The 22,650-nt window shown below is 38.4% G+C and overlaps 1 protein-coding gene across 4 annotated transcripts in view; it reads right to left on the bottom strand.

Annotated features, from left to right (window-relative positions):
- The window catches only part of slc5a6a (solute carrier family 5 member 6a), a 66,729-nt gene that overhangs the window by 26,719 nt on the left and 17,360 nt on the right, over positions 1 to 22,650 (bottom strand). For all 4 annotated transcript variants that reach the window (XM_057822252.1, XM_057822251.1, XM_057822254.1 and 1 more), the window contains exons 2-12: positions 11,626 to 11,855; positions 11,340 to 11,561; positions 7,424 to 7,489; positions 7,080 to 7,131; positions 5,075 to 5,142; positions 3,529 to 3,683; positions 3,309 to 3,449; positions 3,109 to 3,238; positions 2,945 to 3,033; positions 2,545 to 2,657; positions 2 to 69 (exon numbers count right to left, since the gene is read on the bottom strand). In XM_057822252.1, the coding sequence (XP_057678235.1) occupies positions 2 to 69; positions 2,545 to 2,657; positions 2,945 to 3,033; positions 3,109 to 3,238; positions 3,309 to 3,449; positions 3,529 to 3,683; positions 5,075 to 5,142; positions 7,080 to 7,131; positions 7,424 to 7,489; positions 11,340 to 11,561; positions 11,626 to 11,751 (1,230 nt within the window). In that variant the 5' untranslated portion in view covers positions 11,752 to 11,855. The remainder of the gene's footprint in view (position 1; positions 70 to 2,544; positions 2,658 to 2,944; positions 3,034 to 3,108; positions 3,239 to 3,308; positions 3,450 to 3,528; positions 3,684 to 5,074; positions 5,143 to 7,079; positions 7,132 to 7,423; positions 7,490 to 11,339; positions 11,562 to 11,625; positions 11,856 to 22,650) is intronic.

Here is a 22,650-nt window from a genome sequence, read left to right as displayed (position 1 = left end):
CCTGCAACACAGATCCCATTACAGAGGCGAGGTAAGCCATGGCCAGACATACCAGGCCGTAGGCCAGCGCTGTGGGTGACATAACATTTTTTAGAAACCATTTCGCAAAAACAAAATCACAAGTCTACTTGTATACAGAGCAAGACCTTAGATAGATATATTTTTAAAAACTAATGCTAAGGCTGCAACAACTAATCGATTAACTCAATTCAAATTGATTAATAAGTTAGTTGCCAACTAATTTGAAAATTGATTTTTGCCAGCAGCTATGAGCAGTCCTGTTTGGGTCCTTGTTTGTGTGTAAAGTGAGGGGTGCGTGTGCACACCAGTGATTAGAGCAAGAGAGCGAGAGTTTATTGCTAGTCTGCTACACTGAGGTTGGGATGGTGAATCAATAACTTACGAAGTTAGTTAGATTGTCATTAGATTGTCATTTGTGTTGTTAGATCCAGTGTGCCTCCTGTCAAAGGTGAGGAAATGAAGCCAATTGCATTGTTTGTATTCTTCTAGCTACTACACTAATCAACGGCTTAAGTGTCCGTTTGTATTGTGCTTTGGGGAAGCATATTAGTGTTTGAGTTATTGTTAGATAGTAAAGTTCTCATTTCTTTTTTTTCGAGAAATCACATTAATAACAGCTTAGTCTCCATTTAACACAAACCACCATTCAAACTGTTCAAAATTGTCATACAAGAGAGTGTGCTTTGGAATTGTATTGTATTTATTTATTTGTATTTAACCCATACATCTCAAAATAACACATTTTAGAGATATACACCTGCTGGCCAAAAGTATTGGCACCCCTGTAATTCTGTCAGATAATGCTGAATTTCTCCCAGAAAATGATTGCAATTACAGATGCTTTAGTAGTAATATCTTCATTTATTTTGCTTGCAATGGATTAGGGTTAGAGAAGAGAAAGAGAAAAGGAAAAAAATTAAATCACTATAATTTTACACAAAACTCCAAAAATGGGCCGGATCAAAGTATTGGTACCCTTTGAAAAATCATGTGATGCTTCTCTAATTTGTGTAATTAACAGCACCTGTTACTTACCTGTAGCACATAACAGGTGGTGGCAATAACTAAATCACACTTGCAGCCACTTAAAATGGATTAAAGATGACTCAACCTCTGTCCTGTGTCGTGTGTACCACATTGGCCATGGAGAAACGAAGGAAGACCAAAGAACTGTCTGAGGACTTGAGAAGCAAAATTGTAAGGAAGCATGGGCAATCTCAAGGCTACAAGTCCATCTCCAACGACCTGAATGTTCCTGTGTCTACAGTGCGCAGTGTCCACAATAAGTGTAAAGCCCATGGCACTGTGGCTAACCTCGCTAGATGTGGACGGAAAAGAAAAATTGACGTGCAATTTCAACAAAAGATTGTGTGGATGATGGATAAAGAACCTCGATTAACATCCAAACAAATTCAAGCTGTCCTGCAGTCCGAGGGTACAACAGTGTCAACCCGTACGAAACGTCGGCATCCGAATGAAAAGGGACTATATGATAGGATACCCACTTCTGACCTAGAGACATGAAAAAGCCAGGCTGGACTTTGCCAAAACTTACATGGGAAAGCCAAAAACGTTTTGGAAGAATGCTCTCTGGTCAGACAAAAGTAGAGCTTTTTGGGGAAGGGCATAAACATAGAGTTTACAGCAAAAAAAACCCGAGGCCTTCAAAGAAAAAGACTCCCCACAGTCAAATATGGCAGAGGTTCCCTGATGTTTTGGGGTTGCTTTGCTACCTCTGGTGCTGGACTGCTTGACCGTGTGCATGTCATTATTCAGACTACCAACAAATTTTGCAGCATAATGTAGGGCCCAGTGTGAGAAAGCTGGGTCTCCCTCAGAGGTCATGGATCTTCCAGCAGGACAATGACCCAAAATATACTTTAAAAAGCACTAGAAAATGGTTTGAGAGAAAGCACTGGAGGCTTCTAAAGTGGCCAGCAATGAGTCCAGACCTGAATCCCATAGAACACCCGTGGAGAGATCTGAAAATGGCAGTTTGGAGATGCACCCTTCAAATCTCAGAGACTCGGAGCAGTTGGCTAAAGTAGAATGGTCTAAAATTCCAGCAGAGCAGTGTAAGAAACTCACTGATGGATACCGGAAGCGGTTGTTCGCAGTTATTTTGTCTAAAGGTTGTGCTACCAAGTATTAGGCTGAGGGTGCCAATACTTTTGTCTGGCCCATTTTTGGAGTTTTGTGTAAAATGATAATGATTTTTTTTTTTCCATTCTCTTTTGTGTTATTATATTGCAAGCAAAATAAATGAAGATATTACCACCAAAGCATTTGTAATTGCAATCATTTTCTGGGAGAAATTGAGCATTATCTGACATAATTGCAAGGGTGCCAATACTTTTGGCCAGCAGTGTAATTGCAATATCGTGAAACTGCGGTATTTTTGTTTAAGGTTATCATACTGACAAAATCTCATACAGGCACATGCCTAGTTACCACTGGCCAATAGTCTATGAATTGATCAGGCAATATTACATTTCTCCCCAACCGCACACACACACAAATTACCCAATCCTTTGGACAGTAGTGTAGCTTTCGACTCATTCATGTTGGGAAAATGAGGTTTAATTAGATCTTCCATGGTTACTGTTGCCAGGGAGTTGAAGGCTGAAGAGATAGTACTAGAGGAGAGAACAAAATGTCAATATACAAAAAATAAGGTATCTAAATGTTTTTGTATCTATGGAGATTGAGTTTCTATCCAATGTTTTTCAAGTCTCCTTTGACAGGTGTACAATCACCATTTCAAAGATTTAGCATCAATTAGCAAACCCCCTTTGCCATGGAAATCTAAATAGTAAATACACATGACTGAAAACCGACAGATAAAAAAAAACTACAAAAAAAACTACACAGTCACCATCTCATATTAAAATGAGGATGGGCATTGCTTTCCTGAATTGTTTACCTGAGAGCTCCACTGAAGAGACAGGCAACAAACAGTCCTGGGAGGCCAGGCAGATCCTTAAATACGTCCATCACAAAGTATAACACCATCTGCCAAATACACGTGAGGATGAGGATGCATTTTCTTCATGGATATGTTAAACCTTAAACGTCAATTAAGTTGACCTGATCATTTGTTTTGACATAACCCTTATCTAACGGGCTGTCTTCTCCATAGCGAGCGAACATAACCAGCCCCATCAAACATCCTAAACACAGGACGATCTGTTGGCATGGGAAAACAACATAGCACGACCTAGAAGACAGAGGTTGAGAACAAAATTATTTCCCTGATATAACTTGAGTATAAGCAGCATTGCACTCACATAATAGCCTCTTTCTCCGTGCGAGAACTGAGGTATCTCTGAACTTGGGCCTGATTGACCCCATACAGAGCCAGCATCAGGAATATTCCACCCACTCCCAATGTCCAAAAGGTGTGACGCTCCAAAGGGTCTGGGTTGAGGCTACAACGAAATGAGTCACAATTATTAAAAGGTCAGTTTGAGCTGTAAAGAAAGTTCCACCAGTACATTCTTAACTCACTCTAGTCCTGCAATGCGGCTGCCGTTCACGGCTTTCCTCCAGACCTCTGCAATTCCTCCTGCCTGGTGTGCTCCTACAATGATAACCGCAAGCTGCCCAGCAAACATTACCACTGTCTGGAAGACATCGGTCCACATCACTGCCTTTAGGCCCCCCTAAGGGAAATAAGTACCAACAATTATACCACTACTAGGTACAAAATATTGTCCAGTATTGAGTAATCATTAGGGATGGCTACGATCCGATTATGTGATCAGAAATCGGGCCCGATAACATCATTTTTAGAAGGTTGGAATCGGTTGGAAAAGAATGGGTTTAAAACTTTTGTTTTTATTTTTATGTATTAACTCACTGACTGCAATAGACATCCAATCCATTTTGACTGGGAAGGCTAGCGGCAATTGTTCAATCACTGCCAGCCCCCTGTCAAATCGGATTGGACATCTATCGCCGTCATTGGCAGTGAAACATGATCACTCGATGCTACCTTTGCCAGCTCAAATAAGTTTAACGTCGATCGCTGTCAATGACAGTGAATGAGTTCAGGGCTACAAACAATAAAATAATCCAGAGGTGTAAAACTTAAGGATGTGGTTTCACACAGTTTATAAATATTGTGCAAACAGTCGCATTACAAAACTATATAATACACACCTCAATCTTATTTTTTTCTCAATTTTCGAAAGCAGTACGGAAAGTTAGAGACATTACGGACTTTATTAGATTCTGGTGGGAGCAAAGCCGAAAACTTATTTAGGGCTGCAGCTATCGATTATATTTAAATAAACAATCTATTGATTAGTTTGTTCGAATAATCGAGTAATCGGATTACAAACATTTAATGCTTTGCAGAATGAACTGTAGGAGAGGTAAGATTGCACTTTATCGAAGGAGCATTAAATTAATATAAAACTAAATTAAAATACCTGAACCTCGCCTCAAACAGTCTAAAAACATCAATAAATGAGGATCTAAGTACAAAAGAAGAATTTGCATAGCAAAAGTTCGCTTAATGCTATAAAATGCTAACTTTTTTTTTTTTTAAACAAAGGTCTTAACAAAACATTCAAACAAACACATATTCCAACAAGAAACTACTAAATATACTTCTAAACTAAATAACGAATGCATAAACATATATATATATATATATGTATATATACGTATATATACCTTATGTTGAACTTAACAGGGAGCAGCTGGATTCAGCCATGTTTGACGAGTTATGGTATATTCAGTGTTGCCACTAGAGGGCAGTGTGTCCACCCAAATCAAAAAAACTGAATGCAACACTTTCAAAACAGATCATTACAACTCTAATTAAACAAATACTCGAACCAGCAAAATTTGATTCGCAGCCTTTTTCAAATCGAAATACTCGAGTTAATCGATTAATCATTGCAGCACTCATTACATACTCTAACCGCAGGACATTCATTCTCTAACAGGCATATTTTACAAACAACACTTGTAAAATAACAGAAATCTATTCAAATTTAAGGCATGATGAAAAGGAGTAACTGTAGCCCATGAATTTCTGACTTACCAGAGAGGTATAGAGAGTGCACACAAGTCCCATGGCAAGCACTGCTCCCCATAGATCAAAACCAGTGACTGTAATAAAACACAGCAATACTATTAACACAGCATCTTCATAATCTGTTGTCTGTGATGAACATAACCCATTTCTCTTCACAATCATAAAATTACTAATTTACAAAACCAAGGACAGTAAGAACACATGCACGATAGACTTTACACATACACAGTGAACTTTTACATTTGACCTTACACAAACTCTGCCTCCTAAATAACCATTGACCATCATATTTTCCTAGAGACCATTGTTAAGGAGCATGAAATTCTCAGATGCCCCATTGTATAACTGATTGGTTTGGTGGTTTTTGGATCGAAAATGGTGAAGCAGTGAGCCTATGTAATATCTAATCGGACACAAGGTACCCCAGAAGTATTTGTATGAATGCGATTTTTTCCCTTCCCAAAGATGAAAAAAAAAAAAAAAAAAAATGGATTCAAATGGATTAAAGTCAGGATGTACAGCATTACTCCCAGCCGAATGTCTACAAAGGCACACATACACCATCTCTTAATGTAAGATTAACCTAACGCCAGAGGCTAGCTAGCAGGCTGTCCTGCCTGACTTGCATGTAGAGGCAAGAACATTCAGAAAACTGGATATCAAAGTTGCATTTATTAAATATTATATCTTACTAGGAAGTAGGAACTCATCACTATAATGTATATAATCATATACAGTAAGTAAAGCCGTTTCATTAGCTAAAGTGAGTTAGCATCATGTCTTCGTTTGCGATCCGTTTTAACTGCTAACTGACATCCCGATATTGTCCAACTACAAAAATCCAATACCGATATCAAACCGATACCGATATTTGCGGTCGTGGACTTAACATTTTATGACCAATTGTAGTGTGATGCCCCACTAGATACTTTAATAATGGTAAGTGTAACAACTTCAAGGTTTTCCCAAAAATTCTGTGAAAAATAAGGGAACAACTTCAACTGAAGTCATGGAAAAAGTGCATATATTGCAACACTATATTTATTTATGAATTCAAAATAGTGCAAACATCAGTTTTTTTGGATCAAGTGCAAGTGCAAAATGCCAATAAGACACTGCCATATCACACATGGCTCACACAGAACTTCTGGCTCAAAATAACAAAGGACTAAGCTTCAGTACAGTGAATGAGGTACTGTATGTAATGAGTTTATTTTTCATGAATCATGAATGCAAATGGAACGCTTACATAACAAATCCCAAGCATCTTAGTTTAGAGGCATCTAGTGGTCAACAGGCATAACTGCTGTGCTAGGCTGTGACCAGCACTTTAACAAAGGCAGAAGGCTTCTACATTCACTTTGAAGGCAACATGCATATTGGCCCAAAACCAATGATGAAAAACGGATACTATCGATACCATTTTAAAATGATTTTATCGGCCAATATTTTCGGCTATCCGGTAATATCGGACACCTCTAATATATTACGTAAAAAAAGTTTCTTTAACCATCAAGTTTACATCCTCTTTAAAGCCTCGAATATTTAGTTTAATGCTTTTTCAGGCCTAAATTTTGACAAAATCTATTCAATGACTTTTAATATTTTTTAATGACCTGCATAAACTGTTTTCATGTAACATTTTGTGAACGGACACCTTATTAACCCAACCCTTTGCTTTGCTGTAAGTGTTGAACCTGCCTCAATAGATTGCTACATTTTAAAAAATATACAGTATATTTAATATAACCCTCCACTGCATATTGTAAACCATTTTCCCTCAACCTGGAGGATGTTGCACTTGTAGTGCTCCAAAATAAATCACTTAAAACAATTCCGTCTGCAATGGCTGTGCCGTTGGGAGTCACAAAACTTGTCAGCAAATAATTGTCCTTTTTTTCCTGCCGAGATTACAAGCCGTAACAGGGACGTGTATCATGGTCAATTTTAAAAAGAAGTTCATTGGTTACATGCAAAAACAACAAAAAGTTGTTTTTCCCTATTATCTCACCTGCATTGAGTGCCAAAGCCGGTGCATAAAGGACAACCCCCATATAGATGACCTACAGATACGGTAAAAATGATTGCACATTAAGAACACTACATTGCTACACTTGAGACTTTAAAGTGAAACAATATTGTACATAGTATAGATACAATATATATGTAGCATGACTATGCAATTACACGCACTTAACAAAAACCCATTTTCAATTAGTTGTGTACAGTTGAGTTTCATTACTGAACACAACTGGGCTTGGTTACCACTTTGGTAAGATGAAATTTCAGTCAGACTACATACATGAATATAGTTACATAATTATGACTGAAATATGAATCCCAGGGTTAGGATACCATCTGAAAGATGAAGGTCATCGTTCCACATATACGGACTGTCTTGTTAAATCGCAGCTCCAGATACTGTCAAAAAAAAGAGAAAAGAAAAACAAAAAAACAGACAAAAAGAAATGCCCATTACATATAATCTCAGAGTCATTTTTCATAGTTATCGATAATAAAGCAATGTTTTCTGGTCATAGACTTGAAAGTGACTGATAAGTGTCCTTGATTTGAGAAGAGCTTAAAAAACCATGAAGGACGGTCATTTAATGTTGCTTGTTTTTGCTGTCTGTTAATGCGTCAAGAATAAGATTTCGAAAAGGACAGATAAAAAAGCTGACCTCTGAGATTATCATGAGAAGACAAACACAGGAGAAATGGGAGAAAGGGGTGTTTTGAAGGACAAACAAACACAAGAGGAAAGATGACATGTTATATCAACTGATGATAAATCAGTGGAGTCTACAATTGATCATTTTCTTCACAGTAAACTCTGATTCATAAAACGTGTTGGAAAAAGGAATACTGGTTAATGCTTTCATCTGATGAAATTATTTATTTGATCAAATACTATACAATCCCAGGCAAAAAAAAAATGAAATGAGCAAGCAAACACTCTATTAAAGAAACAGCTTGCAGTCTCTGAGGCGTGCTATAAAATTCTACAATTGACTTTAAAATGATGGCAGACCACATTTTGGACACAAATCTGAAAAAAGTGACCATAAAGGGTTAATAACTAAATTAGATGCAAATTACTGTTCCTTTGACAGCTGCTTTGGCCCCACCCACTAAAAATTCTCCACACAGACGAGGTACAGATTTTTGCAGTCTATTAGCATGCTATCCATAAGCTTTCTATTCTCTTGTTGCCATGTGACCGTTCTGTCAACTTGTCAACATGTGCTAGCTAGCTACATTTCATTTACATTGCATAGCTGCTAGCATTTCTCACATTTCTGCATAAAATCACCATCAAATGTGATCATGATTGTCAAAATTACACAGATGAAAAAACGGTGTCTGCTTTAACTAAAATCATCTAAACATTTACAGGTTTTCATATTTTAATGAGGATAGCATGCAAACAATGACAGAAGGGGGAGAAATAAGTAAGTGAACCTTCTGCCTAAGAAGACTTAAAGAGCAATTGAAACCAATTTTTACCAAAAAAATTAAGTCAGGTGTGTGCCCAATCACTGAGGAGTGGTTTAAAGCTGCCCTGCCCATTATAAAACACACACCTGGTAGGAATTGTCTGATGTACATCATGGCTCGGTCAAAAGAGCTGTCTGAAGACCTGCGATCAAGGTTTGTTGATTTGGATAAAGCAGGGAAAGGATACAAAACAATCTCTAAAAGTCTGAATGTTCATCAATCGACACTCAGAGAAGTTGTCTACAGATGGAGAGAGTTTGGCACTGTTGCTTCTCTCCCAAGTTCGGCGCAGAAGCTCAGAGAGTAAAAAAGAACCCTAGGGTGTCTGCTAAAGACTTACAGAAATCACTGGCACAGTCTAATATCTCTGTGCACACATCAACTAAATGTAAAACTATGACCAAGAACAGTGTTAATGGGAGGACTCCACAAGGAAGCCACTGCTGTCTATAAAAAACATTGTTGTTCGTTTAATGTTCGCAAAAAGGCACTTGGACACTCCACAAAAGTTCTGGCAAAATATTTTGTGGACTGATGAAACCAAAGTTGAATTGTTAGGAGTAACACACAATGTCATGTGTAGAGGAAATATGGAACAGCTCACCAACATCAATACCTCATTCCAACTGTGAAGCATGGCGAAGGGGGCATCATGATTTGGGGCTGTTTTGCTTCCTCAGGGCCTGGAGAACTTGCAATCATTAATGGAAGAATGAATTCAAAAGTTTATCAGGATGTTTTGCAGGGAAACCCGAGGCCGTCTGTCAGACAGTTGAAGCTAAAAAGAAGATGGATACTGCAACAAGACAATGATCCAAAACACAGAAGTAAATCAACTTCAGAATTGTTTCAGAAGAAAAAAATACACGTTCTGGAGTGGCCAAGTCAAAGTCCAGACTTGCAACCCATTGAGATGCTGTGGCATGACCTCAAGACAGCGATTCATGCCAGACATCACAGGAATCTGACTGAACTACAGCAGTTTTGTCGAGAAGAATGGGCCAAGATTAGTCCTGATTGATGTGCCAGACTGATCTGCAGCTACAGGAAGCGTCTGGTTGAAGTTATTGTTGCCAAAGGTGGGGCCACAAAATATTAAATGTGATGGTTCACTTACTTATCCCCCCCCCCCTTCTGTCATTGTTTGCATGCTATCCTCATTAAAATATGAAAACCTATAAATTTTTGGGTGGTTTTAGTTCAAGCAGACACAGTTTTTTCATCTGTGTGATTTTGACAAAGATCAGATCACATTTGATGGTGATTTTATGCTTTTATTTTATGAATTATTTTATATAATTCCAAAAGCTTCAGATAATTTTTCATACCATGTAACTAACTAACCAGCGAACACACTTTGAGAATGCTAGACATGAGCATCAATTCTGCTTGTAATGTCACAACCAAAATAGCCGGAAAAAAGTGGGCGTTCCCCACTATGAAATAGTAAAAAAAATAGCCAGATATTAGTGCCAAATTCCTTTTCTAAATGTAAAATTTAGGGCTGTCAAAATTATCGCGTTAACGCGCGGTAATTAATTTTTTAAATTAATCACGTTAAAATATTTGACGCAATTAACGCACATGTCCAACTCAGACAGTATTCTGCCTTTTGGTAAGTTCTAAAGCAAGGTTTTTTGTGCTGTCTAACAGCGAACTCTTGTGGTCGCTTTGCGACATGGTTTATTGCTTTCTTGCCAGTTCAATATGGCTGCACGACGTCTCGGGCTGACGCCTACGTGGTAATGTTGTGCTTATATGATCCTTGGACAAGATTTGTCCGCAAGTATGGTTGTTGTAAAGAATGTACATATTATGTTAGTAAGCGAAATGTTATATTTTTTGTATGAGACGCTTTTTGTTTATGTTTAGTGAACCTGTATAGCGTGCTAAGCTAACGTTGTTGCTAATGCAATGCTTGTGTACTTTTTTTGGGAGTTTTACTACAGTCTAAAGAGGACAATGGTTTGAGGCCATTTTATTAATAAATCAGATGAAAAAGGAAGAAGTGTGATTATTAAGGCGTCGTTCACTAGCTTTGGAAAAAGTAGACGCTTCGGAGTGAGGACAGCATAGACAGATTTAAATGACAGTAGAGTGAAATGCCCACTACAGTCCTTATGTACTGTATGTTGAATATATATATCCATCTTGTGTCTTATCTTTCCATTCCAACAATTTATTTTACAGAATATATATATAATTTACGGAAAAATATGGCATATTTTATAGATGGTTTGAATAGCGATTAATTGCGATTAATTACAATTAATTTTTAAGCTGTAATTAACTCGATTAAAAATTTTAATCGTTTGACAGCCCTAGTAAAATTACAATAGTGCAGTCATTTTCATATTTTACCAGAGCACCATTTCATAGCACCTTTAACAGGTGGTTGATGATGATGTTGCCAGATCAGTTTAGCATGTTGGAGCCTTGTTATTGACCATTTTCCACAATAAATATTAAAATTGGATTGAGATTCTGGCTATTTACAGGTCATGAAGTTGTCTTAAATCGTTTCAAAAGTTGCCATTTGAAATGAATTTAGTTTTGGCTCATGCCAATGTTTTCTTTTTTGCTACACAATTAAACAGCTGAATGACCACCCTCCAAAACTGTTGATTGCCAGGTGTTGTACATACTTTCACAAACTTTTATACAGTACTTCAACAGCCTGAATAAGAAAAAATGTAACTGCAGTTTCCAAACTGTAATTTTCTTCATTTTGTTTTACCTACAAGTAAATGGTTAACCTTTGAGCCCATTATACCTCATATGCGCTGGAAAGCCTCAGCCTGTAAAAGACCGGTATAAAAACATGGGCTGGGATGAGGAGTCCCAGGAAGTATGAGCAGCCCAGGAACCAGTACTGCGTCCCAAACGTGTACACTTCAGAGGGCGCGCCCAGAATTGCCACCGCTGACTGGAAAGTGGCGAGCAGTGACAGAGAAACAGGTAGCCAGCTCATTGAGCGGTCAGCCATCAGGAACTCCTGTGGTAAATACATTTGTTTAGACCTAAAGCTCAGTTTTTGCTTAACTTTAAAGAAAACTCACTTGTGTTGTACGCTGGCGTCCACCGGAGAAGGCATAAAATAAACCGATACCAGCTGAAGCCACCAATAGCAACGCAAAAATGACATAGTCCACCGTGGTGAAGTGCATCTGGACTATTCCCCCCATGGTGACGGTGTTGTGAGTCTGGGACAGACTGTCGTGAAGAGGCCTTTGAGGTTGATCACAGTGTTAAAGATGGTACGTCCTCCATTGTGATGATCCCCGGCGATCTAAAGGGACAAAAGCAAGGACAATAAACGGATGAGTGGTTATGCTCTCTCTAACCAGAGGGAAGAGTCTGGAGTGGAAAGTTAAGTACCCACAACATCAAAAAAGGGACATGTAACACAACTGTGTGTATAATTCACATCACACAAATGCACAAAATATTAGGCTGGGCAAAGATGCCTGATTTTCAAGTGGAAAAACACAGAAGGATTACTATCTAAAGGTCAAAAGACTTTGCAGATCATCCTGCGTGCAGCCACTATATTGTAGTATTTTTAAATACTACTTATAAATATTCACTGCACTGTGGTACCTCGACATACAAATACCTCGACATACGATCCTTTCGATACCAGACATAAAATTTGACTCGTCATTTGTCTCGACGTGTGCCAACACGCTCGAAATACAACAATTTACAAGGGTGTCGCAATTTTATTGTTTTCCCCCAAGACGGCAGCACAGCGGATTTTCTTGTGAGAAAAATCAACATGGGTTGCAAGAAGGTTAGTGCAGGTGGTAAAAAAAAAGGATAAAGGTGACGCTTACCGTTGTAATTAAGATGAAAATGATGGCAATATCTACGATCTCGACGTCTGTTCGCGAGTCTTTATAAGTTAAAGTGACTATTATTTTTATTGTAACATTGGCAAGGAAGTCGCCACCTCCGTCAGGTCTTTAATTTATTTTAGAACTTGTGCAACACCACACGGTTACTAGCCACCGTAGCCGACGCAAACAACAACATAACATGAAAAGGGAAAGTAAAAATTTTAAAGCACCTCTCTCGCTCTCTCGTCAGTCTGTTCAGGAACAGCATGCAAAACATGACTGCCCCATTAGAACCCAATTCGTTAGAATATTATTATTACACTGCTGACCAAAACTATTGGCACCCTTGCCATTCTGTCAGATAATGCTCAATGTCTCCCAGAAAATGATTGCAATCACAAATGCTTTGGTAGTAATATCTTCATTTATTCGCTTGCAATGAAAAACATAAAAGAGAATGGGAAAAAAATTAAATCATTATCATTTTACACAAAACTCCAAAAATGGGCCGGACAAGAGTATTGGCACCCTTTGAAAAATCATGTGATGCTTCTCTAATTTGTGTAATTAACAGCACCTGTTACTTACCTGTGGCACATAACAGGTGGTGGCAATACCTAAATCACGCGTGCAGGCAGTTAAAATGGATTAAAGTTGACTTTACCTCTGTCCTGTGTCCTTGTGTGTACCACATTGAGCATAGAAGAAAGAAGACCAAAGAACTGTCTGAGGACTTGAGAAGCAAAATTGTGAGGAAGCATGGGCAATCTCAAGGCTACAAGTCCATCTCCATAGACCTTAATGTTCCTGTGTCTACCGTGCGCAGTGTCATCAATAAGTGTAAAGCCCATGGCACTGTGGCTAACCTACCTCGATGTAGATAGAAAAGAAAAATTGACCAGGGGTTTCAACAAAAGATTGTGCGGATGGTGGATAAAGAACCTCAACTAACATCCAAACAAGTTCAAGCTGTCCTGCAGTCGGAGGGTACAACAGTGTCAACCCGTACTATCCGACGGTGTCTGAATGAAAAAGGACTCTATGATGGGATACCCAGGAAGGTCCAACTTCTGACCCAGGCACATAAAAAAGCCAGGCTGGAGTTGGCCAAAACTTACCTGAGAAAGCCAAAAACGTTTTGGAAGAATGTTCTCTGGTCAGATGAGACAAAAGTAGAGTTTTTTGAGAAAATACATCAACAAAGAATTTACAGAAAAAAAACAAGGCCTTCAAAAAAAGAACATCGTCCCCACAGTCAAAAATAGCGAGGTTCCCTGATGTTTTGGGGTTGCTTTGCTGCCTCTGGCACTGGACTGCTTGACCGTGTGCATGGCATTATGAAGTCTGAAGACTACCAAATAAATTTTGCAGCATAATGAAGGGCCCGGTGTGAGAAAGCTGGGTCTCCCTCAGAGGTCATGGGTCTTCCAGCAGGACAATGACCCAAAACAGACTTCAAAAAGCACTAGAAAATGGTTTGAGAGAAAGCACTGGAGACTTCTAAAGTGGCCAGCAATGAGTCCAGACCTGAAGCCAATAGAACACCTGTGGAGAGATCTGAAAATGGCAGCTTGGAGAAGGCACCTTCAAATTTCAGAGACCTGGAACAGTTGGCCAAAGAAGAATGGTCTAAAATTCCAGCAGAGCATTGTAAGTAACTCATTAATGGATACCGGAAGCGGTTGTTCGCAGTTATTTCGTCTAAAGGTCGAGCTACCAAGTATAAGCCGAGGAAGCCAATACTTTTGTCCGACCCTTTTTTGGAGTTTTGTGCAAAATGATAATCATTTACTTTTTTCCCCCTCCATTCTCTTTTGTGTTTTTTCATTGCAAGCAAAACAAATTTCGATATTACTACCAAAGCATTTGTATTACAATCATTTTCTGAGAGAACTTGAGCATTATCTGACAGAACTGCAGCGGTGCCAATACTTTTGGCCAGCAGTGTATATTATTAGAATTCCGATTTGTATTTATAACTTGTTTGTTTTGCTATGTGTAATTGCCATTTGTCATTGTACCTGCAGTATTTATGAAGGATTTAGCGTAGGTTTTTGGGCTGTGGAACAAATTCATCGAATTATAATAAATTCTAATTGGAAAATCTCGCTCGACATACGACAATTTGGACACAGGTCCTGGAACGAATTAAATTCGTACGTAGAAGTACCACTGTACTAGAATTTCAGACGTTCCGTTTTGAGGTAACACCGAAGACCAAACAGTCTAAATTCAGAGTTCACCACCTTCAGTGTGGTATTGCATTGTGCCACAACATTCCTTGCAGCACTGTACATTAATGGAAAGACCACAACAGTCACTGATTTACTCCTCTTGTCTTACCCTACAGAGCAGAGAAAATGATCATAGGATATCAAACTTCTAGCTGGTGAAATGGGGAAAGAGTACCGTACTCTACAACTTGAGGTATTTTTTCAAAAACTAAATTCGGGGTCAGCACACAATTCAATCTTTGATCATTACTTAGATTTAAGTATCACAAAGTTGCCAGAGTTGGATTGTGGAATTGACTATTTTTCTAACACAAAAAGACAAAAAAAAACCCTCAAATCATACAATAATAACCTAGTATAATATGTTTAGGAGAATGGTAGTATTGTAAATGGAAACTACTTTCAATTCACTCCTGAACCCGGCAGGAGAGAGCACCTACAGTATATCATAACTTGTAGGTACCGAGGTTACCCAAAAGCAAAATATTATAACAACGCAGGAAACTTGAATTCAACACCCGTGTGAGCCATTTTTAATAACATTTTTTTTCTAGTGTTTGGGAACAGGCAGATTTAGGCAAACAAAACCTTATCCCTTGTTGTGTTTTTGTGAAAACTAAAACTAATCTTTTTACAGACTTCACAGTATGTAGACGAAACAGGGATGATTGCTTTCCAAGGAGCATGGACAGTGAGTCTCATGTTAAAGTTTCACTCTCGAAACGCGCCGACTGACTACGTCAAACTCAAAAGCCAACCAATTCTGTAATTCTCAAGGTTGACTTGGTTAGTCATTGTGAACATCACTTACTGTTTGCGTGACCTTCTAATTATGACTAATTATGAGTCTGCACAATGAGTAGTAGTTTGTATGAATGGATTGATCCCATGACCAGCTCTCACAATTTGCAGGCGAGGGAGTAGAGCCAAGAAAACGGCCAGTCATGTGAAAAGAAGCCATGTCACTCATGAGGACAGCGGCTATTTCAATATGCTCACGTGAGGATTCTTTAACGACCACACAGGCAGGCTGGTGGAATTTGTTATTCCAGGTACAACCCGACCGAGACAGTTACAACATCGCATTGTACATGCGGGTTATATAGGCTAAGAGAAAAGGTTAGCGCTAGGCCTGTCGCGATAACAAATTTTAGTGTGCGATAATTATTCTCATAAATCATTGCGATATGCGATATTATTGCACCCCCCCAATTTTTTTTAACCAATTTACAATAACACAGTGCGAATACAGTATATATTAATAGATCAAGTACACCCATTTAAACACGATAAATATTTACTCTTAAATTCAAATATAGTTTTTAAGAAATCACAACTAAAAACAACAGACCCTGCCTCTTAAGTAAAAAACAACAATATTGATACCGCACAGAAACTCAGAATAAATAAAATGTGTTTAAAAAAAAATTGCACTTAATAACTTAAGCATTTAGGAAAATGAAAACTTTTCCCTTCATAGCTTCTGCAATGGTGTTCCATCATATAAACATGAATTTTAGTGCATAATATTTACGTGCTTACTTCTTACTGATATGAGAAAAAAATTGTATAAAAGTGCTGAGAACAATCTTTACTGTTTGTAAAGTGAGGCAGGGCACACCGTTGATTGCTACAGCTCTCTTAGCAGCTAGGTTTACTACATGAGCAAGACATCCTATTTATGGTCCGAATCCATCTGTGTCACGTACTGAATTAACAATATTTGCAACATTATCTATAGTCACTGGTATGGATTGATTTGGCCTTCTTAACCTCATGTGACAAATGACAGTTTAGAATTCATCGATGTAGTATATGGACTACATGTCCCATAATCACTCTGGGCTCATGTAGCCAATGGCATGGGACGTAGCACATCTAGTTTGCCTTTTCATGATATCTAGTGTGTGCGCGCAACCGCGCATTAAAAAAGTTTGCAAGCGCCGCTGAAGTTACGTCTGCTCATTACTACACAACACCAGCATATGACGGCTTTCATAAACAGGACGAGTTTGAAGCACAGCTCTCTTAATTTCATTCAGCTGTTCTTTGTCAAAGTGAAGTTATCCAGCGTTGTGCCGAAAAATAGCCGCCCCGCGTGAAATGTCACTCCTGACGGGAGCGCCCACATGTCAACAACACCGGCGCGCCATAGATGGTCCACAGTCACTCCTGAGCACTGACGCGGCCGGTAAACGTTGAACAATAGGATATAATGGGAACGATTGGCTCCGGTGCTAGTTTTTGCCGGACCTGGAACGAAGATGCATTTTGCGCAGTTGGTAACGAACTTTTAACAGCACGTCGGCCACACACGCGCACGCACGTGCACGTGAGGTGATAAATCGCAGCGGAAAAATTACCGCCTTCATTTTTATATATCGCGCGATAAATGGAATTATTGCATATTGCGACAGGCTTAGCGCACATACTGTTTGCGCAGTAGTGACAAGGTACTGATGAAACTATATCTTGAGCTGAACTTATTAGAAAACAGTTTTGTTTATTTTGGTTGTCTTCAGAATAAAGTTAAAATAAGTAATTAACTCTCAGACATTTTTCAGAAGTTACCCATTCTGTATTGGACATTTATGATGATTTTGACTTTCAAGTGCCACAGAATATTGTGTTCTGTGGCTACATGAACACAAAACACACAGAAAGAACATTCCAATCTTCCATCATAAAAAAAGGTTTGTTTCTACTTTTTTTTGTTTTTTAGCTATGAGCAGTTGAACATCATAAACCACATTGTTTTTACGTCTTCGGTAGTGAAAGCAAGTGTCCCAAAAAAGGAGTGAATGATTTAATGTTCCTAACATACTGTATACAGTCATGTGAAAAAAAATAGGACACCCAATGAAACATTCAGTTCTTATTAAGAAATGTTCATATATCAATGTCTGATCTTGTTTTCTTTATCTCTAGAAAAGAAAGTTATTTTAATGGCGCAACACGTCACTTCCGCTCATTAATATTCATGACATTAGCTACTGTTGCTAAGTAGGGACAAGCCACCGTTTGTCCCTAATAGGAAATGAATGGAAATCGTGTACGAAGGAGATGTTTACAGAGCTAAACCTACCAATTATCTCCGAAAATGATGTGCCTGGTGCCAAATTGACTGGCAAAGATGTGGAAGAACATAAAAATGTTCAGTTAAAGAGATGGCTTGAGTGTCGAAGGCTGAAAAAGATGAAAAAAATGAGCCGACCTAAGCATAGCTTAAGCTTTTTTACCGACGCGACTGACACATTTCTCCTGTTTCAACAAGCTATCCTTTACCATCAGCCCTGTCTTTCTTATATATCTTCTGGTTGTCCTACGTCTCTTACCGTTCTTGGGGGTAATTTAGTTAGCTTTGTGTAGCGATCGCAAATGCTACTCAGTGACAGCCAACGAACACTTTTAATTTTTTCATCGATAACACATCTTAATCCTATAATTTTTTTACACTTTCCCCTTACTAAATTTGTTTCTTTTATATATATATATATATATATATATATATATATATATATATATATATATATATATATATATATATATAACAGAAACGGTAACAGGGGCAGTCAGATACCATTGTAATTCTTTTCAGGTCATTCATTGTCAGACAGAAGCAGTACGGCACAACGTTACGCTAAAAAAATAAGTTAAATATATAAAAATGGCTTACCTCTTTGTTCTCTGAAAGACCATGCCAACCCAACATAATGTTTACTGCATATGAAATGTGAATGGATTCGCCGAGCTGGTGTTAAAGTCCGCGCAAGTTGATTCAGTCTTCACATTTTTTCCTCCCGAGTTTTTGGTTTCCGGAAACGTATGAAGAAAACATCCTTCATGTGTCGTAATGTCTAGTCGTTTCTACAAGTTCCAAAAAAGCAATGCGTGATCGGCATGTTCGTTTCTGAAAGATTACCGGAGAAAAGTAGCACAAATTACGTTGTGTCCATACGAGGGCGGGTCTATAATGTCCCACTTCGGCTTTACTTCCGCTTTACGATGCGACGTCACGGTCTAAAAATAGCCTGCGTGCAGTACGCCATTGCAGGTAAACAACAAAATTTAACATTGTTTTACTTATTAAACCAAATATATCAACAAAAATGCATATTCTAAGGAAAAAATCAGGACACCTTGCCACTTAATTGCTAGTGTTACCCCTTTGGCGGAAATAACTTCAGTGAGATGCTTCATGTAGCCATCTACTAGTCTATGACATCGGTCTGAAGAAAGTTTGCCCCACTCCTCAACGCAGAATACTTTCACCTGTTGTTTAAGGAGTTTCTTGCATATTCAGCCCATTTCAAGTCACCCAACAGCATCATAATGGGATTAAGATCTTGGCTTTGATATTCCAGGATTCTCCATTTCTTCATTTTCAGTCAGTCCTTGGTGGGTTTACTGGTATGTTTTGGGTCACTGTCATGTTGCAGGGTCCAGTTTCGCTTCAGCTTTAATTTTTTCACAGATGATCTCACATGTTCCTCAAGCACACTCTGATACACTATAGAATTCATGGTGGATTCTATGATGGTGAGCTGGCCAGGTCCTGCTGCAGCAAAGCATCCCCAAACCATGACACTTCCACCTACATGCTTCACAGTTGAATGAGGTTCTTTTCCTGGAATGCTCTATTTGGTTTACGCCAAACATGTCCTCCGTTCTGGTGTCCAAATAATTACATTTTAGATTGATCTGTCTAAAGAACTTTATTCCGGAAGTCCTGGTCTTTGTCGACACTCACTCTGGCAAACTTCAGTCTGGCCTTCATGTTCTTCTTGGAAAGCATAAGTTTCCTCCTTGCACACCTGTCATGAAGGTTAAACTTGTGAAGCCTCTTTTTGAATGTAGAGGAGAGGCATGCACTTTCACATCAACAGTAGTAAGAGCCTGCTGTAGGTCCCGTGATGACATTTTAGGGTTTTTGGAGACTTCTTTTAGCATCTTGCGGTCTGCTCTCGGCGTGAACTTGCTTGAAAAGCCAAACCTGGGCATGTTGGCAGTTGTTTTGAATGTCTTCCACTTGTGGACTATTTTCCGGACAGTAAAATGGCTGATTTTACTGTATATTCTTTTGAGATCTTTTGAAATCCCTTACCAGACTTATAAGCTTCAACAATCTTCTTTCTGAAGGGCTCAGACAGCTCCTTTGATCTCACCATCGGGTTTTCTCTCACTTCAACAGTCAGGCACACACCAAACTAAATATGAGGTTTAAATAAGGCAAGCCTTCTTCAAAACACTGGGTAATGATGTTCTAATCATGTGCACCTGATGTGATACACCTGTGTATGATTTTAGACATTTTATGTGTGATTGAATGTGGGCGTGTCCGAATTTATTCCTCAACAGAAATTGCATTTATTTAAAATGACATTTTACAGAAAGTTATAAAAAATGTTTTTTTTTCAGCTTTAATATTTTAGTTCGATTACTTGAATCTCTCAAGATTGTTAGAATAATATTAAATATCCATATGATCAAATATGTTAGAAAACACAAAGGCTTCCATAGGGTGTCCTAATTTTTTCACATACGTTATACTTAGGGGTGTAACGGTACACACAAGTCATTGACACCGTACCTGGTACAGGGTCACGGTTCGGTACCACAGGATATGAAAGTTAACGCTTGTTCTATTTGCTAAAACTAAAAAGCAGCTTTTATTAAAGTGCAGAATAAATAGAAGAAAATATAATTTGTGATTTTTTTATTGTTCTACCATTTGTTAAGTCACAATTTATGTGCAAAAATAGACAACACACCCATTTTTGTAGGGCTCGACTTAAGTGCATTTTTGTGTATCTGTACTTCAGTAAAAATATTTTTTTTGTTTTTTTTTAACTTTTACTTCACTACATTTTACAGCAGGTATCTGTATCTTTTTTCTCCACTACTTCTCAAATTGTCGTCTGCATTACACGTTACTTTTGTTTTCTTATTTTTCTCATTATGAAATGATAGTTTCATTTTCATGCCTCCGGGGCAATTGATAAGCACCGTGTAACTATTCCGTAACTGAGCAATAGAGGCAGCAACACAAGTACAAGCAAGATTAGGCAGTTGAGTTGAGCAAGATATTGACCAATAAAAAACATTACACTCTTGTACAGTAAGTGGCAGTATGCACCTGATAGTTGCTTACAATCCGCCTTTAAGCAAGTTTTGGAGTTTTTGAGCTTGTTAAGCTCCTGATTACAGTAGAGTCAATTTTATTGTTTGTTTTTTTTTCATTCCGAACAGTTTTAAATATAACTAAGCAGTCAATTCATTTTCAAGTTCCTTCTTTGAATATTGGCTCAGATATCTGTATGCATGAAGAGCATTTCTTACATATAAGGCTGGTTTAATGTAACATTTAAATGGGACAAGCTTCTTACGCATTCCGATCTAAAGGTCGGCTTTCCCAGGCAACCTTTGTTACTCCACATTTGGAACAGTGCAAATGTCAGAGAGGTGCTGCATTATGTAAAGGAACAAACAATTGAAATCTTCCCACTTTTCATGCTCACCAAGATGGGAAACTAGGGGCTGATGCATGGTCACTCACAAGAAAACCAGTTTATTTACCGTACTCTGGTAGGACATTACAGCTTTCAGGAAAAACCAACCTTTATTGATTTTTTCAATTTATTAACAATATTAATGGTAAAAGAATGATTCAAGCAATTATTACAGGATGTTTGATGATATATTTTTTCAATCAAGTGACTGTCCTGAACCTGCTCTGTCTTCCATAAACTGACCAAACCTAATCAGGTCACCAAGCGCATGCAAATGTGTGCATTGTGTGTGTGTGTGTGATTGGGGGGGGGGGGGGGGGGTGTTGCACGTGTTGGTTTGTTCTTCAAAGTGAAGATTGTGATCTACACTGACAGGCCTGTCTGTATGATCCAGAGATGTTTCATCAAACGCTGGAATTATTCATATTACCACTATGAATCCTTCATGGCTCAAAGAAGTGAGGCATTTAAATAGTTTGCAATAGCTTCAATGGTTTGAAGTGGGAAGGATGGCAGCTAATGAACATCACCCTCCCAGTTCAAATGAATTGGACGTCTACTAGTGATAAACTTATTCCAATTAAATTAGGGTGATAATAGCTTTCCTTAATTCGCTGCTATCCCTCCCACTTAAAATGAATTGGACATATAGTAGTAATGAACTCAATTCAATTCACAGCAGAAGGATGAAAATAGCTTATTTTTCCTGTTTATTACTTATATATAGAATACTGTAGAATGCTTTCCTGACTCATGTACCGATAACCGTTATATCGCCATATCGTGAGATCATCGTTATCGTGAGTATTGTATTGCAAATCGTATCGTGATGCACTAAGAGGTTCCCAACTTCCCACACCTATAGGCAAGTAGGGTGAAGTATGTTGCCCAAGGATAAGACGACATTTGCCAAATACCCTCAACCAACTGCTCAACCACCTGCGCAAATGTCGCCCCTAATCGAATTACTCGATTTCATTGATGAATCGTTATAGTACTAGTCAAACCCCATCTGAGCTGTTCAGCCTGTATCATGTCCATATCGGATATCAAACTACCTCCCGTATTTGATTTCAATCCGTCTCGCAAAAATCGGATGTCTGTGCTTTGGAACCGTTCAGACTTCAGACTACTAAAAAGCCATCCAGTATCAATATGATTGAGCTAAAAATCGGATTTTGGGTGACAGTCTGAACAACACCTTTGACATATACAACAGTTGCAGGACAGCAATTTATAATACCACAAGACAACATGTTAACATTGCAAATAAAGCATCACAAATGAAATTCCTTAACGTTTCAATTTTGAGGGTGAAGGAGGATCTCAGTCTTCAGGCAAAATTAGGTAACTGCCAACCAATTATTCATAAGATTCGCCATTCGTGAAAGAGCTCACAATTTAAGAGCTTACGGGGAATTCGTACTTCCTAGATTTAGAACTATGCGTAAGAGCTTTTGTGTGTCTGTACGCGGGGTTAAATTATGGAACAATCTGAGTTC

The sequence above is a fragment of the Corythoichthys intestinalis genome, chromosome 19, assembly GCF_030265065.1.
Source record: "Corythoichthys intestinalis isolate RoL2023-P3 chromosome 19, ASM3026506v1, whole genome shotgun sequence".
Classification (NCBI taxonomy): domain Eukaryota; kingdom Metazoa; phylum Chordata; class Actinopteri; order Syngnathiformes; family Syngnathidae; genus Corythoichthys; species Corythoichthys intestinalis.
Note: the sequence above shows the minus strand (reverse complement) of the source record. Positions and strands in the feature narration are given on the sequence as shown.